Here is an 18123-nt window from a genome sequence, read left to right on the forward strand (position 1 = left end):
GGAAGGCACCGCACATGGCAAGGGATCCGCGGACGTCTCAGGAAGGAGCGGCCAAAGAAGCCTGCATAGGCCTCCATTTGGGTCCTAGTCACCCCGACGCCAGGAAACCGCGGGTAGAGTTGCGACGAGCGAGGCCACATGCCCCAAGGGGAACCCGCACCCTCTACAGAATGGGGACCAGGCCTCAGTGACGAGCTGTAAAACTTACCAGTGGGCTAGCGATGCCCATGGGCCTCGGTGAAGGACAATGCCTTGGTAAGAATCAGCGGTTTCTGGGCCCTTCCGAGGTAGGGGACGGACGCGTTGACTAGACAGATTTAAACAAGCGAGCCGAAAGTAGTTTCATCATGCGATCCCGCCAGGACTTCGGTTTCAGGACTGGATCCTAGATTCAGTCCTGGGACATCCCCTGTAAAGACTGAAATAAAAGCGTTTTGGTTACAGTAGTGATTTAAGGATTATTGTATTTTTAAAAAAACCGACACTAAAAACCAGAATGGATTCCTATGAAGGAAAATCAAGTTAACAGTAAATAACGGTTATAATTACTTTTCAGGTTCAGTGCTCGGCTAAAAGATACAGCACTGGGATCTCTCCTGATAACAGGTGAGTATATTCGTTTGGGATTTGGCTGATTTTAGGTGAATATTCTAAAGTTTAGGAAGGCCACACTTTTCCAAGTGAAACCAGTCCATGTTACCCTATGGAAGAAAAGTGAGTTATCGGCTTTTGGGAAAGTACTTGACTGGTTAAGGTTCTGGGCATAACCTCAGGGGTCTCCCAGGGTCAGTTAGGAACAGTTGGTCTTGGTAGAGTCACAAGACAGTCAGGTTCTCCTTGGTTTTTGAGGTTGCTGACCACAGAAGGAGCTGGGGGTTTTGCAGGAGCAGGTTCGAGGATCAACAGGCCTGTAGGGCTGGGGCCAAGTCAGTTGGTGTCGTCCTCTTTGCAGCTGCAAGGCAGGTCTTCTTGTTTCTTGATCTTCTTGCTGGTTTCAAATCGGGATCTGAGGAAGGAAGGTTCAGGGTGCCCCTAAATGCTCATCTCCGGTGGGAGGTGGGCAGGAGCCTAGCTGTGATTGGGCAGGGCTCCCCATCCTCAAGATGGCTGGGGCCGGGAGCTGTGCTTCACCTCGCCTCTCCCACCTGAGGGTTGGAGTTGGCACAGGCTGGCACACACCCTTTCCTCACGTAGGGTTTCCCCGCTAGTCTTCCCGCCAGAATGAGGGTCAGAACTGGTGGGGGTCAGTTGCTGAGTACAGCAAGTGGTCTGGAAAAGCTCCCAAAGGCGGCATGCCTTTGAAGCTTCACCCTGCCCATACTGGGGGAGGAGACCTAGCACCTTGCATTGTCAGAGGCCTGGGAGAGCGGGGGGCTCTCTACCCTGGTGTCCAGCAACAGGTCTGCTGTGTGGCAGCCTAGGCAGGCTCTCAGACAAGACGTGGATTATAGGTTAGGTTTCAGGGGGCATCTACAAGATGCCCTGTGTAGTGCATGTTACATTAAATCCCACACTGGCACCAGTGTAGGTGTAACTTCTCAGTCTTCAGTGGACCTTGGGTATTCGCAATGCGCCACGATTTGTTGCCTCTCACAACGTCGAGCCGGACGATCGCGAAGTCTTTTGATCGGAACGATCTGCTGGCGTCGCAGTCTTCTTCCTTGACGCCCAGAGACAAGCACAGGGTGCACACTTTGTGTGAGTGTGCGCGGACGTGAGAAGTTGGCCTGATATATGATGCTAACTAGTTCTAGTGATCACCTTGTATCAGTCCAAACAACCAATATGGTGATTGGTAGTAAGTTAACCTTATAGACCAGCTATCCTAATGGTAGCATGGACAAAGCAGTCTTTAGGCTAAACTCTTTATGGCATGTGAAGCCAGCTGTTTTACCACAATATAACCCCTTGAATACCAGATGAAAGGACACCACACAGGTTATGAAAATAAACAGTATATTTATTAATAACAAACACCTGAACTCTTTATGAGGTCAGAGGGCTAAGCACATGACAATCTCTTCTGAAAATTACGATAAGTTGCACGAAATCACAATGGTGCCCTAGGGGCACGACAAACCATATACTAAGTAAGTGGAATGTGAAAGTCGATAGTTAGAATGGAGCTGTCCAGATGCTGTAGGATCGTTGGGACCACGCTACACTAACACTAGGTAAGTAATAGGAGGCCCACGGAACGAGTGTGCAGAGTGTGAACTCACACGCGAGATGCGTAACAACGTCTATGGACAGTACAGTTCAAGAAAAAGGTGAGTACGGACAATCCTGACTAGGTAGGACTAAAACGACTGTGGAACTGGACACTAGGACAGTTAAACTACCCTTGAGCACCGAAATGCTCTCGTTACCTCACCCACGGGCCGCGGGTGCATAGGTGCCAAAGTGTGTCGGGTTCTCGCGTTGAAGTCAATGGAGCCTCAAAGAAAAGATGCTGCAGGCGACCAGGAGGAAGATGTCTGGTGCGATCCAAGGGTGGATCGGTGAAGGAGACCTGAAAGCAGAGGGGACAATGTTCACAGTCACTAGCCAGTGACTGGAGTGGAACCAGGAAGGAACCAGATGTAGTCGTCGCGATCAGGTGAAGAGGGGACGCTTGACTCTGCAGCCACGTGGACCAGGAGGTGTCTTCGACGACCAGGATGGAGGCACGAGCTGTCCCACGCAGGCTCTCGCTGTCGGCGGTGTTGGATCCGGAATCGGCGTCAACAGGCCTTGGCAAAGGCAACCCACGCGGCGAGTGAAGAAAGCGTCTGGTGCGGACTAGCAGAGTCCGGGGTGCCCCTCTTTTGGAAGGGAGCAAGGGCCAGTCTGGAGCAACCAGACCAGCAGTGAAGATTTCAAGGTTCGTCGTCTAGGAGGCCACTAGCCAGCCGGCAAGTGACCAGACAACGCGTCGAGCAGCAAACAAGCAGAAGGGCCCCAGGCAGATCTCGTGGATGCTGGAGGGCTGATCTTCGGTGCAGGGGCTGCTCGGGGCTGGGGCTTCTCAGTCCCCAAAGCACTTGGTCGCGTTTACCTCGGGAGTCGTGCTGGAAGCGAAGTGCAGTTTCGTCCAAGATGGCCGGTCCCACGTGTCTCGTCGCACCCACGAGTCTCAGCTTTGCTGCAGATGTGGGTTGAGGTCGGAGAGGTCTGGGAATCTGGGTCTCGTCGGGCTCTGATGTCTGGATCCTCGAGGGAAGACGACAAAGGGAAGCCGCTGGACGCTTGATGGTGCCTGCTTGTGGAGGGTGGACACTCCTTGCCCACAAGGGAGATTCTTCAGTCTTCTGTGGAGCAGAACGTCGAAGTCCAGAGTTTATTCTTGTTGAGTAGTTCAGGATAATCTAACTTGGAATGGGACCAGCTCCTACCTTTATCCTGCTAAAGGGGGCTGCACTACTGACTAGGTCCCTCCCCTGGGTGGGACCAGGAAGGGGGGTGGCTACACCCCCTATCCTTTGTCCGGTTTCCCGCCAGAGCTGGGGCAGGGATGCCCCAGCAACTGGTTTGAACCGGTGTATGCACAGGACACCTTGTGTGCCCCGGGCATGTCTCATTCCTTTCAAGCCTATCCTACCCAATACACAAAATCCTGTCTGGGGTGGTGCTAGCACCTCCCAAGGCAGGAAACCCTTTGTCCAAGCCTCCCTCGCTGGAAGGACTCCCAGCAGCAGGAGGTCAGACTTGTGTGTGGTGGCAGCATCCATTTTGTGATGCCAAGGCTCGAGTTAACTTTAACCGGGGTTCTCAGTTACATACATGTCGTGTCCCTCTAGCAGGGTGGAATGCTACCCCCGTCGCCAGAATTGGCGAGGGGGTAGTATTCCAATTCGTATGACACCTTACTCGACTTGTTTTGATAATGTTATACCAGAGTTAGCATTTAACCGCGAGGATTATAATGCACAAGAGTATATGGTATAGCGTTATCATGGAACAGCTATAAGGACTTGGTTCCGCAAGCTGCAAACGGGCTCAGCTCATGCCAGAGCACCATCTCACATAATTCCAAGCACTCTGCCTTCAGGATTGATAAGGCCTTCCATAGGAGTGACTGATAGGAATATATGTGCCCATTTTAGGGTTAGATATAGGTATACTATATCTACAGCAAAGGGTGATTACACCACCTTGCCCCAGCTGTCGTGCAGCCAGTTGTGTCTGTTTAGATGGCCAGCCAGGGGTGGCATAATACATGCTTCAGCCCCTGGTAGGCCCTGGGTACACCTACGCCCTGGATACCTAAGGTATACTGTACAGGGACTGATAAGGTGGCCCAGTACCAATTGGTAAATGCACCTAAGGTACATGGTTGTCAATTTAGAGAGAGAACAGCTAGGCTGTGGGTCTGATTAGCAGGCCCACAGCCAGGGAAAGTCGTAAACCAGTGAAGCAAAAAGCAAAAATCTGGGGTGACCATAGGATTGCAGACCCACTCTCCTAAAGCGGATACATCGCGTGGCACAGAGGACAGAATTTAAACTGAGTCCGATCCATCGACGGACAGCTAACCGGGCACAGGTAGGCCTCGAAGGCCATCCACAAGGCTTTACAATCAAATGTCGATTCAGATGTCAAAACAATATACGGAGTGGGAAACACGTACAGAAACAATACAGTCGAGGGTAGAGAGGATTGCGCGTCAAAGGGAAACCGAAGAACTGTTTTGAACTGGAACGCAGCAATACACATCCAAACCCGGTGGCGGAAAAAAATACAATTTAACACTGAAGTTGATGCCCATGCGCATTATCACCAAAAGGAGTGACCTTATCTCGTGACTAGGAAAGACTTTCGAAAAAAAATGTGCAAACATCCGGACCCAACACTAGATGGCAGGAGTATGCATCTACAGCACACATGCCTCGAACATTTTCCAAGTGGAGAGTGTTGGAAAGTGGGTTATTGGTAGGGGCAAATGTAGGTCTGCCACTGGCAATAAGGCCACTAACACAGGATAGGACTCAGCATAGTTCTTAGAAAAATATTCCTTTGCTCAACCTTTGGTAATGTGGCTGCTAGCAGACAGGCTTAACTTCAAAGACAGGTATGTAAAGCATTCAAAAACACCATTTCAGTAATTAAGACAACACAAAACAAAATCCAACACCCATTTATATAAATAGGTAATATTGTTATCTTTTAAATGACACCAAAACGAAAATAATCCACTGTAGGGAACCAGAGATATGAATTTTTAAAGATTAGTCACTTTATAGTGCTTAGAAGCCAACAGCGCCCCTTTAAGTCATTTCGTTTTCTCTGTCAGGGACACACCTTTATAAATTGTTCTGAAGAATTTTCACCACTGTAGTGGGCCGCTGTTAGAAGGTGGTTCTGACACTATGGGCCTAGTTAGGCTGAGGCTACAGGAAGTGTACCGATGTAGAATGGTTACTTCTTCCCTGTAGGAATCAGCTGGGCGCGGCGTGTGTTAGAAGGTGGTTCTAACACTATGTGCCGCCCGAATTTTTCGCTTTTTGAGCACCTAATTGTTGAGCTTTTACTGTGGGGGAGCCTCAATCTGGTACTCACCCACAGTGAACTCATAATGAAGGAGACTGCATGGAGATTTTACTGGTGTACCCCTGGTTTGACTAGGACGCTGCGCAACAGCTGGAGTATGGGACACCGTGCTGGTTACATGCAGACACGGGTGTACATGCGTGTGCACACGTGTAGGAGCTGCGCAGGGGAGATTCCTAGCAAGCGCAGTCCAGGAGCAGCTACAGAGTGAATGGTGTGGCAGGACTTAGGCAGAATTGGGTGGTGACATGGAATAGGCTTTATACACTGGAAAGGAACATGCCAGGGAACGTCAGTGTGTCTTACTGGGTTTCTCTTCATTATTTCCCTATGGGGATGTGGGGCCCATAGCTTAAAACAACTTCCACAAAGCCTTCAGATTCCAGACACGCACTAATATCCAGTGTAGCAGATGTGAAAATGAGTATTCTGCAGAGTCCAAAGTAATTTGTACTGCTTTTGCGTCATCCGGAAATGTCATATTTCTGAGTCCCTGGCTGGGGGTCTGGCCATGGCAGGATAGATTAATGACCTTTCTTACCAGAGCGAAGATCTTCCCTCCAAGGAGAAAAGATAGGTGGAGCTAAAAGCCACTCCATCAACTGCTGTCGCTGGGTGCCAGGCACCAGGCGGCACCACATGAAGGCAGGGAGGGGGGAAAGTGATGGGATTCAGAGGCCATGTGGCCAGAGACACTGGACGACGGCATTTTGAACTAACCCAAAGGCTGGAAAAGGAGGTGGAGCAGGGGCAGGGAAGTGAGGTGTCCCTGTTTGATAGGACACAGAGACTTCCTGCCAGCCCTCTACTCAACTTACACAGGAAGAGAAGCTCTCTGGGGTGTGGTCGGCTGAGGCGAAAGGTGTTGGAGCCTGGTGCAATGGGCAGTTGGAAGGGGGCACCCCTGACTGCCCCCCAGGCCTTTAACAGCGCCAGAAGAAGAGCCCAGTACCGGGGCGCAGAAGAAGCCTCTGCGCAGTGAGAAGAGAGGCGCAGGGAGCAAGTGAAAACCGCTCCCTGCAGAATGCACCCTCTTGGAGACCGAGGACGAAGGAGAGTGTTCCCTGTGGGACGCCACCAAGAGCGAGAAGACGCTATAGGGAAATGCAACTTACCAGTATGCATCTGTTCTTGGCATGTAGAGCTGCAGAGTCGTACACTTTGCATTAGATCGCCACCTGGTGTTAGGCTCGGATGATTGCAGGTTGTTGTTTTCTTGGAGAAGTCTTTGTAGTCAGGATATAGGCGACTCCTCCCTTGGACAATACTGCGCATGGGCATCGGCTCCATCCTTAGATTGGTTTTCACCAGGATGGGAAATGGAGTTAGTATAAGTGAAGAGAAAAAAGGATGTCCATGCGTGTGCATCTAAGTAAGATGAGAACTGGGACAGATACAAGTCCGGGGGGGGGGCGTGTGCGACTCTGCAGCTCTACATGCCAAGAATAGATGCATACTGGTAAGTAGCATTTTCCATTCGAGGCATATGAGCTGCAGATCGTGCAGTTTGCATAGATTGTGCAGCAGTGTCTCTGCTAGCGGTGGTCGCTTGTATCCGTTGCAGTAGTTTAAAATAGTGTTCTCAGGACAGCTTGGCCTACTGCAGCTTGCTGCTTGGCTTGCACATCAACACAATAGTGTTTAGTGAAGGTGTGTGGTGTAGACCATGTTGCTGCCTTGCATATGTCCTCTAATAGTATATTTCTTAAGAAAGCCATAGAGGCTCCTAGTTTGCGAGTGGAATGTGCTCTAGGAGGAACTGTTAGTGTACGATAAGCTTTTTGATAGCATATTTGTATACACTTTACAATCAATCTGGCAATCCCACCTTTAGAGATAGGGTTGCCTTTGTGTGAAGGAGAGAAAGATAACAATTGTTTTGTCTTTCTAAAGGATTTAGTTCTATGTAGTATAGCAGAGCTCTTAACATCTGAGTGTAAGGCCCTTTCTGCTACACAGTCTGGGTTTTGGAAAAACACAGGTAAATACAGATTGGTTTAGGTGAAAAGGAGTGATAACCTTTGGAAGAAATTTTGGATTAGACCTAAGAACCACTTTATTAGGATGTATTTGAAAAAATGGTTCTTGTATAGTGAACACCTGTATTTCACTTACTCTTCTGAGAAAGGGGATGGCAACAAGGAAAGCAGTTTTCCATGTTAGAAACTGCAGTTCACATTTATGTAGAGGCTCAAAAGGGGGTCCCATGAGTCTTGTAAGGACAATGTTCAGGTTCCATACTGGAGAAGGTGGCAACCTGGGTGGGATTATTCTTTTTAATCCTTACACAAATGCTTTTATTGCATGTACTCTAAAAAGAGATAGGTGTTGCCTGATTTGTAAATAGGCTGCAATTGCTGCAAGATTTAGGCGTATGGAAGAGTATGCCAAATTAGACCTTTGTAGATGTAAAAGGTAACAAATGATATTTTGGATGGAAGCATCCAGTGGATCTATGCGCCATATATTTTTTGCTTGTGCCGCTATTCTTTTACCTGACGCATCAATAACTTTGGATCACTTGTCAGGTGGGGGCGTTTCACCAGAAATCTGAGAATTCGCTCTTTTCCTTGCATTGGACACTACTAGAGAGTCTAGTGGCGGATGTCCTTTAATATAGGTTTCTTTTCTATTCTTGGATTTAATACCCTGGTGCGTACAGGGTCTTTAAATATTTCTTGAGCATGCTTAATGACCCCTTTAATCATGGGAAGAATTTGAGTAGATCTGTGTGATGGCTCGAATGTCTAGCAGAAAATCTTCCTCATGTCATCAGAATGCATTGCGACTTTGTAGTAGATAGCAGCTCTGTTTAAGAGGTGATTAAAACCAATGCTATCTTCTGGAGGGGAAGGTTTTGTCGGGTAAGACTGTGGATCAGGAATGTCAGGCACATTGTGTGGTGGAAAATTATAGATATCTTCATCTATAGGATATGTATCTGGGTCTGGTATACCCTCATCTACAGGGTATGCATGTGGTTCTTGCGGATCCTCTCCACCACCTAAATCTTACTCATCGGTCTGAGGTGAATTTGATGATGCAGGAGAAAGGACAGGAGAGATTTGAGGGGATATGTAAGGGACAGGAGAGGAAGAAGGTACAGGAGAGGGAGGGTGCATAGGAGAAGTTGCACAGTCCTTTTTGGCAGGAACCACAGGTGTAAGTAGTGTTTCTGCTGGTCTCTTTATGAGGTATAGCACCTACCTAGATGTCCAGTCTTTGGGTTTATATAGATCTTTCGTATAGGATCCGGTTTAAACAGTTCTTCCTCTACAACCTTCTTCGGCGTCGATTTCTTCGGTTCAGATAAGGGTTGTTTTGGGATTTTTTACCTGAGAAGGTGTTACAGCGTCCTGTGGCAAAGTTCTCGGTGCCAAAGGTGTTGTTTTTGGCTTGGTAGGCGTGTTCCAGGACTTAGGAACCTCGGAATCAGGCCTTGTGGGTTTTTGCACTAAAGCATACGTTTTCGGAGCTGGTCTCGTCCGCTTTGTGGCGTCGGACTTTGGCTTCCCTTCTCTAGGTTTGGTAGCCGACTGCTTCGAAGCCGGAGCTTCTTTCGGTGCCGGTACGGGTACAGTTTTTGGTGTCGGTACCTCTTTAGGCTTTGGTGTCGAAGGATCTTTGGGCTTCGGTGCGGATGGAGGTCGTGGAATCGGCACGTGCGGTTTGCTCGGTGCCGAAGCACCTGAAGGCATAGTTGTTTTCTTTGGAGCCGGGCTAGACGGCTGGGCTTTAGGAGGAAGTATTCGGTCTTGACTGGGCCCCTTGGATGGAGTGCTGACCTTTGCTTTCGGCTTGGGCAGTGTATGTGGTGCAGGGGTAGGAGTACTCATGGGTTGATGTGATGGAATCGAGTCATCTGCCTCTGATATGATCTGAAGATCAGTAGAATCCTCTTCTGGAACGAGCGGAACCTAGTCAACGAAGATATTCTCTGGTGCTGAGGTTGATCTCATCTCGTGTCGACGGGCCCTCCGATTCCAGATGGTCTTCTTTGATCGGAAGGATGCACAAGCTATGCAGGTCGACTCGTCGTGATCTGGCGATAGACAGAGGTTGCAGAACTCGTGATGATCGCTAAGTGGGAATTTTGCTCGACATACCGGGCATCTTTTGAACGGAGTCCTGTCCATGAGGTGTAGGCCGCACGGCGTCGATAGGCCCAACGGCCCACGTTGATGAACCGGAATGTAGCTGATGGCGTCGAAAGTATTATATTTGATGTCGATATTAGTTGTAGGAAGGTTTTGCGCTTCGAAGTTGCTGAAAAAGTCTTTCTAGCCGGAGCAGAGAAACTTTCATCCGAACCCAGTGGCGGAAAAAAAACAATCTAAGGATGGAGAAGATGCCCATGCACAGTATTGTCCAAGGGAGGAGTCACCTATATTGTGACTACAAAGATTTCTCTTAACAACAACCTGCAGTCATCCGAGCCCAACACCAGGTGGCGATCTAATGCAAAGTGTACGATCATATGCCTCGAACACGGGGGGGGGGGGGGGGGGAAAATCGGACTCCAGGGGGCCTCCGCTGCCGGTCGCAATCATGCCCCCGGGGTGGGTCAGGTCCCGGGGGCTGCCCCGGAAAAAAGTCAAGCCGAGAGTGCCGTCGTGCCCCCTGTGAAGATACCTGAAGGGGGCCAGGAGCCCACCCTGGGCCCCCCGCCGATGCGGGAGAGCGCTGTCGCGCCCCCACCCCAAGATGCCCAGGGGCCTGGGACCCCATCCCCAAAGTCATGGAGGGGGCCCAGGACCCCATTCCCGGGACCCAAAGTCAGGCGGAGGGGGGGGCGTGCCGCTGCACTCCCCCGAAGATGCCCGGGGCCCCATCCCCGGGCCCTGACATTAAGGAGAAGGCTGGGGAAGAGCAGCCGCACTCCCATGAGGTCCCGTCGGGACCGCCGAGTCCGCGTCTGCCCACCGGAGCAGGCAGACCACAACTGCAGGGCCAGCTCCCGCGGCAGCACAGAGGGTGCTGGCCGTGCGGGGAGCCTGCGGGGGCAGCCGGGGGTGGGCTCCCCAAGCTGCCCTCCAACGATTGGGCATGCGAGGGTCCCGGAGGGGACCGGTACCCCCAAGAAGAGGAAAAGGAGGTGCCAGGGCCCAGGAAAAATCGGTAGATCGGCTAGGGGTGGCCTCCCCAAGCCGAATGACTTACATGGGTGTCCGGGTGGGACCGGGCCCCCCAACGAGGCCTGAAGATGCGGCGAAGCCGCCAGGTCAGCGCGGTTCTCCCCAGCACAGCGGGAGAGCCGCTCATTAAATATTCAAGAAAAGGAGAAAACTCTCCCCATAATGCCTTGCCAGGCATTTGGAAGCCTGCTAATCTGGTGCGTGGTGGCCCCCCTGGGGCGGTGGGGTCACTCTTTATGATTAGGGGAGAGGAGCTGGCCTAACGGCTAGGGCGCTCGACCTCGGACCTGGGAATCTGGGTTCGAGTCTCGGTAACGACGCTATAAACCTCCTGTGATTTTGGGCAAATCACTTAATCTCCCCGTGCCTAAAATGAATGTGTCCGTCCTCATGTAACGTAACTGGTGCTATGTAAAGCGCTCTGATACCCGATTCGGGTCTAGTTCGCGCTATATATAACTCTGCAAAAAAAAAAATGATGAAAAGGTGCTGGGGGAGCTGCTGGAGAAGCGCAGTCTCCCTTCCCAGCATGAAGAGACAAGTCACCCTAGGTGTCCTGTGGATTTGAAAAGAATAACCCCTCCAGGGCTTAACCTGTATTTTAACACCACCTGGGCTGGAACTTTTGTTCTTCAGCTGAGGGTGTTTTGATAATTGCATCAAGGGTTGAGTGGGTGTCTAGAGAAGGGTATCCCCTGGAAGTGAAGTGTAATTGCACCGAAATGCATTTATTAATGGTTATTTCTTTTCAAGAGATTGATGTTCCATCTGAAGTACTGGTTTAAGGTGATGTCATAAGCAAAGTGGATTTAAGTAGCTAGATACTCCTGCTAGGGTGTCTGACTGTATTTACTTAATCCTGTGATCATCTGTGATGCCTTTAAGGGCTATAATTGCACTGCATTTTTAATGATATCCAAATGTGCCGAGTACGGTCATTCTAAAGTGTGCGTAAACATGTGTTCTTGCTGCTGCGCTTAGGTGAAGACCTCAGACTGTTATCCCTTAAGACGAAGAGGTGCATACTGTATGGTCAGTAAGAGATGTTCAGTCAGGGTCATGTGTCACCAAGGCAGGTGTAGCCTGTTTAATGCTTGTTGAGGTAATGGGTCGCCACTGGGCTGGTGCCAGTGCGCAGGGCCCTCGTTCCAGGTTAAGACCAATTCACTGCATTGGGGGCAAGATGATGTGCCTACATGGTAGTGATGGTACTAGACACCCCCCCCCCCCCCCCACCCCCACGCGCGCGCGTGAGGGGTGGAGATGGTATGCAATGTCACAACGTAATTCCATCAACTTATGTATATTTGTAAATTGGTGTATAGTATGGAGTGGTGTGTGTGTTTAATAAGTGTACTCCTACTTTTATAAAGCAAAGTACAGACTGGACAATCAATTTTTGAATGTTATTTTTGCGCACCTGCAAATGGCGATTACTAGCCCACACCACCACCCTTGAGTAAGCCTCAGACTGCTCTGCAACGCTACCCTCAGAGTCAGGCGCTGCCCTAGGGGGTTTGGTTCCCAGTGAAGAACAAATGTGTCATGTTATTTGTGCAGGCCTCACAGATGCTTCCTCATTTTCCAACAGCCGCCTTCTTCAGCAAGCGGGGTCCAGTTAAAACACCTGCCTGGCGTTCTGCTTGCGGGTCCCAAAGTATCCAACACAATCCAAGGTTCTGAAATCTCCAAGAGGGTCCTTGAAAGTGTGAAACTTCAATTCCGCAATTCACCTGGACAGCCCCACAAAGAATTCAAAGCCTGGAGTACCATTGGATTTGTAAGGGTTTTGTTCAAGAGGATTGCGGAATTGAAGTTTCACACTTTCAAGGACCCTCTTGGAGATTCCAGAACCTTGCATAGGGACTTAAATAAAATCCTCTGAGGCACTGGGAGCCAGTGTAAGTCCGCTAATGCTTGTGTTGTTGAAGATCAGCAGGTTCGTGAGAGTGCTAACTTAGCTGCTGCTGCCTGGATACTCTGTAGCCTGGTAATCAGGTATCCAGGTGATTCCAGTAACAAGGCATTACAGTAGTCCATTCGACTAAGATTGGTACTCCTGACTGCTATCTGTACAGGCAAGAACAACTGTAAAGGTAGGAGCTTCCGGGGACCTCGCGTTAAAGTGCGTACAAAATAAGTTTGTCGATCAAACTATTCATTGTAAACTGTTAAATGCAATTCAATATTATAAATTATAATATTGGCTGGCCTCCCTCTTATAAAGAGGGCAGCCAGGAGTGAGTATTGTTGATTCTTCTCCCCCTTTCACAATTTTTTTTTAATTGCCTAGAACATACCCACCCTAATTCCAGATGAACACTTTTCCCTGGTTTTATTGTTAGAAAAGATTAACCATACACAGTGTAGGAAATTGAACTGCTAATTTGGTGGAAGAGAAGCCTCTTTGTTATATCAGCCACCTCTCCCATCAGACTAAGTTAAAAAAATCCAAAAACGGAAGTAAAAAAAACAGGTTTCTGCAAGAATTCGGGTCTTACCCTTAGTTACTTAGCAATACAGCAGTACCAACACAGTTAAGAAATTAGAATGATAACTTTCCAAACTAATGAATTTAATAAGAAAACATTTCATGGTTCTCAAATACCAAGCAATTCTCACTTGAGAAGCAGGACAGTTTTACATTGCTAGACCAATATAGGTATGTTTTACCTCATTTTTACAGCGTATAATTAGTATATCACTTGCTTTGCCGAATGGCTGAACAACTTTCAAGATATCTTGATCTGTGTAACCATCATCAGGCAAATCTGTTATATGAATAACTGTTCCAGGATCCATTTTGTTTTTGAACTGTGAAAAGAAATTAATAAATCAGCTGCATTTTCAGGTATGCTTTAAAGGTATATGTTGTGACTTGGATCTGACTGAATAAATTGCAAATTATGACTCAAAGGAGACTAAAAGTTAAAAGCAACTCAACTAGGAAAGCACACTTTTGCAGCAGAATTTTGTACTAGTTTACATGACGTTATACCCAACCACCATAGAGCAGAGGGTCCATGGCATTTTACTAAAAACAATATCCTAATTGGAGGAGAAAATATTACTTGCAATTAGAAATTACGTACCTTAAACCCTTCGGTGCTCATGACGAGCTCAGCTCGTCATGCAGTACAGTGCTCCTGTGCTCATGACGAGCTGAGCTCGTCATGACCACACCCATTTCTATTATGGCCCAGCACAGGGGAGGAACAACAATAGCAGCCAAGGTGTTACGAAACGTTTGGCAAAATACTCAACTACTACTGGTTGTAGGAAAGTGGGTTTCTGTTGCAGTAACCTAGCCACTTTTTGCCATACTACTGATGCATATTTTCTTAGTGTGCCCTGGGTCCCTCCCAATTAGGATCCCAGGGCATGTGCTCTTTTCCCAAAACTAACCCAATTGGCATCTCTGGCCACAGGTCAGCCCCTGGTAATTGATACCACAGGTACCCAGGGAACTGTGACCATGTAAGGGCAAAAGGACAGACAGACAGACACTTAGACACACACACACACCCTTTGCAGGCTCTGTGTTTTGGTGCAGAACAAAGTACAGAGTCGACATGGCACATCCCTGTGTTGAAATGTACTTGTTAATCAGTTTAGCTTGCTGTAGTCTATGTATCGGTTTAGCATACTGGGTGGGAAAGAGGTAGCCCGCCCATCTGTAAACTGAATCGTGAGTGAATGCAAGTAGTTCACCTGCCCCTTCCTGCACAGCTGGGGTTGCAAATAACTGTTTACTCAGTTTTACAATCAAAATAAACACCAATGCTTAAAATGTTCAAAATACATTATTCACGCAATATCTCAGAACGTTAACCTTTTTTATAATGGTTTCCTCTCCGTAATCATTTTAACAAAAACATACAAAATGATGCTCATGGTGATTAAAAATAATATATACATTGTGTTAACAAACACAATCTTTTAAGTTGTATTCCTAATGCATTTCGGGATAACCTTAGTCCTTCGTCAGGGAAACTGATATGAAACAAATTGGACTGTTAAGCATACAAGGAGGAAATAATTTACACAATTACAAACATTATCAACCCATGATGGCATAGCCACAATCTAGTGTTATGTCATGGTGTCTTGTCAAGCCCAATAATGTTGAGAAATAGGTACAGCCTTCACCCATAAGTGTGAATTAAACAACCACTACCAAATCACACAAGGACAACGAAGCTGAAGAACATAGAGAATGAAAAATCCGACTTCCATTCACGATGAGGAGCACTGTGTTAAAAAAAAGCCCACAATCCTGCGCAAAAAAAATTACCCGAGTACCTCAAATGACCGCTACATGTGGCTTCAAAGCGTCGTTTGATGGTAATATTTTTTATGCAGGATTGTTAACAGTGCATATCATCGTGAATGTAAGTTGGATGGGGGGGGGGGGAGGCGAGGTGAAGCACAACTGAGTCCCCGCCATCTTGAGGATGGGGAGACCTAGCCAACAAGGGACAGGCTTCTGCTCCACTCCCACTGGTGGGTGGCACGATTGGGGGTATACCCACCCAAGGGACAGGACCCATTGGTCCCTGCCCTTTACCTACCTGTAACGCCCTTAAATCTAGTATTTACGGGGGCACCCTGAACTTTGCTTCCTCACATCCAGACAAGAAGAAAAGATGAAGGACCGAACAGCCGTCCAGCAGCTAGCCAGAGGAAGACGCCCACTGACTTGGCCCCAGTCCTACCAGTCTGTCTCCCCCTCGAACTTGCTCCTGCAAAATCCTAGTGTGTCCTGCAGCCAGCAGCCTCAAAAACCCCGGAGGACATGCCTGCCTTCACTTCCAAAGACAGCTTATCCCATGAACACTGGATTTGTTCAACTGCAACCTCTGGCAGTAGCCAGAGACCACAAATCCAGCCCACGCTGCACCCGCCGAACCCAGGACGAGCGGAAAACCATCACGAGGAGGTCACTCTGGTGATCCTGACCCGAGATCTGACGACCACTGACCTGCCTCAAACCGACGCCTGCAGTCTAAATCCAGAAGGACCACCTAACCACGATCAGGAGCTGGCCCCAAAAGGCACTGCTGTACCAAACACCCCATGGCCTTGTGTGCCTAAACAGACTGTGCCTAACCAACCTCCAGCTTCCCAACTTACCTCTCCACGTGGTGATCGTACCCAGAAGTCCTCAGACTTCCTGCCTGCAGTGCTTTTGCAAACCAAAAGGTTCTCTATAGAAAACAGGGCCCCTGACGGCGAAACCGCACTCTGCACCCGGCCGCCCCAGTGCCGCTGACGGTCCACTTTTTGTGCTACTTTGTTTCCCCATTTGCCCTGACCTAAACCCTAGGAGTTTTGCTCCCACAACCAGTGGCCTGCTCGCCAGCAGCCACCAACCAGAGACCCCCTTTGCCACATTGGATAACATTGGGTCTCAGGGGCGTGGCTTGGCTGGCTGCAAGATGGCCGCAGTTTAAGTGGACTCTGCCGGACAAGCTCTCTATACGGCACAATCCTGCAGCAATCGTATCCCTTACTGCACTGAATTACCTGCTCTAGACTGGCTGGAGAGGGAGGACCTGCCTGTGATTTCTCCGACGGCTCTGGGCACAGCGGAAGCGGAGATCCGACCCTAGAGGTTGGCAGTGGGCCTCGCGCCCCAGGCCTGGCTGCTGTTGCTTGTAGAAGTGGCCTGTGGGGAAGCCGCTGTGTTGTGGGGTGGCTGACTTGGGCCTGGCGTCGGACGCGGTGGTGTGCCGGCCTTCCTTAAGTCTCCCGATGACTGCATTGCCTCCTCTGGGGGCGTTGCTTTCGCGGGCTGCACGCCTCTGCCGTGTCGGGCTGAGGCCGCGGTGGGAGCCTCTGGCGTGGTGCTGGCTGTGGCCGGGTTACGGTCCCTGTCGCTGTGCTGCCTGCCCGGAGGGGTTTCCCTACCCTGCTGCATTGATCCTCCGGCTGGCGGTGGGGCTCCGTTCGGGGTTTCAGTGCGCGGCGCTGGACCGCACTTGCCTCTGCCCCCTCTCCTGTTACTCCAGCCTTTGGGAGGTGAAGTCTGCTGTGACTGGCATTTCCTCTCAACTAGAACAGCTTTCCACTCGTCTTGACTCGGTGAAGGCCCGGGTGGACTCCCACGACAATAGGCTCCTCCATGTTGAAATCAGGGTCTCTGATGTAGATGATGCGGCTACCCAGGACAGACAGAAGCTGCTCCAAATGGATAAAATCCTCGCCATCATCCGTGATAAAAACGAGGACTTGGAGGCTCGCTCACGCCGGAGCAACCTCCGCCTTATGGTCCATCATCTTTGGGGGCTTCAATTTCTGGTGTTGTACATAATGTGACTGTGCTCTTTTCTCGTTCCTCCCTAGTCTCCTTTTGTACCTTGCTTACTGCTCCACAGTTAGTCTGACACCGCTCATTTTCATGATTGTGCAGTCTGAGCATACTGTTTTTAATTACTCCCCTTTTGTGTTTACGATGCTGCCTTGATCTCGGCCACCCTGCTCTACCGCAGTGGTGTCCGCCGAGTGCTGCCATGCCCCACCTGGGATGATTCCCGTTCCTGTTGCCTGGTTGCCCGGTCCAAGTTCTGGGTTCCTGGGGTGGGGTGGGGGGGGGTCCTCTCAGCCTGATTAGGGGGTTGGAGTGGGTGGGGGGTGGTGAACACTGGGGGACGTTTGACACATGCCTATCTCCAGCGCCATTGCGTAGATATTGGTCTTTTACATGAGACTCACTTGCTTCCCGGCTCAACGTCTAGGCTCAGCGCGCGCTACTGGGGGGGTCCTACTCCTCCACTTATCTTATGCCAGGGGGGTCTCCATTCTGCTGCGCCTCGGCCTCCCTTGGCAGACCTTCCGCACCCTTATTGACCCGGACGGTAGGTATGTCATCCTGCACGGTTCCTTACCTGCCCAGCCCGTCACCATTGCAGCGGTCTATGGCCCGAACTCTGATGACCCGGCGTTCTTCCACCACGTTTGCCACTTGGTCTCCTCCTGTGGTCCTGCAGCTGTAATTTGGGGCGGGGATTTTAATGTTACACTATCCGCAGAACTGGACCGATCGGGTTCTACCGTTCCCACCCGCGAGCCGCAGATGCTCCCTCTATTTTAGCGGACAATTCGCTTTTTGGCGGCACCTCCACCCTCGTGCCCGGGAGGGAACTTATGTCACGGGTGCGAGGGGTTGCTGGTCAAGGATTGCCTCGCCAGACGTCCTGTCCTGGACCATCGATACTACCCATATGGCCTGCACTCTTTCCGGCCACGCCCCGGTCCGCCTTCTCTCCTCCCAACTCCAAGCCTTCGGGCCTTCTCCTGGCGCCTATCTCCTAATGCCCTTCGGGATTCGCGTGGCCTGAGAGATGACAGAGTCCGGTCGCGGGTGTCCAATGAGGCATGAAGAACTATTGAGAGGAGAGCAATACTTTATCAATCCTAGGTAACACAGCCGGCACAGAAGCAGGATTCTTCATCACTT

The 18123-nt window shown here is 49.8% G+C and overlaps 1 protein-coding gene across 2 annotated transcripts in view; it reads right to left on the reverse strand.

The window, feature by feature from the left end:
• ZNF638 (zinc finger protein 638) overlaps positions 1–18123 on the reverse strand; it is a 985826-nt gene that overhangs the window by 864020 nt on the left and 103683 nt on the right. For both annotated transcript variants that reach the window (XM_078674499.1, XM_078674497.1), the window contains one exon: positions 13338–13478. In XM_078674499.1, the coding sequence (XP_078530625.1) occupies positions 13338–13478 (141 nt within the window). The remainder of the gene's footprint in view (positions 1–13337; positions 13479–18123) is intronic.

Source organism: Lissotriton helveticus, chromosome 2_1 (genome assembly GCF_964261635.1).
Source record: "Lissotriton helveticus chromosome 2_1, aLisHel1.1, whole genome shotgun sequence".
NCBI classification, from domain to species: Eukaryota; Metazoa; Chordata; class Amphibia; order Caudata; family Salamandridae; genus Lissotriton; species Lissotriton helveticus.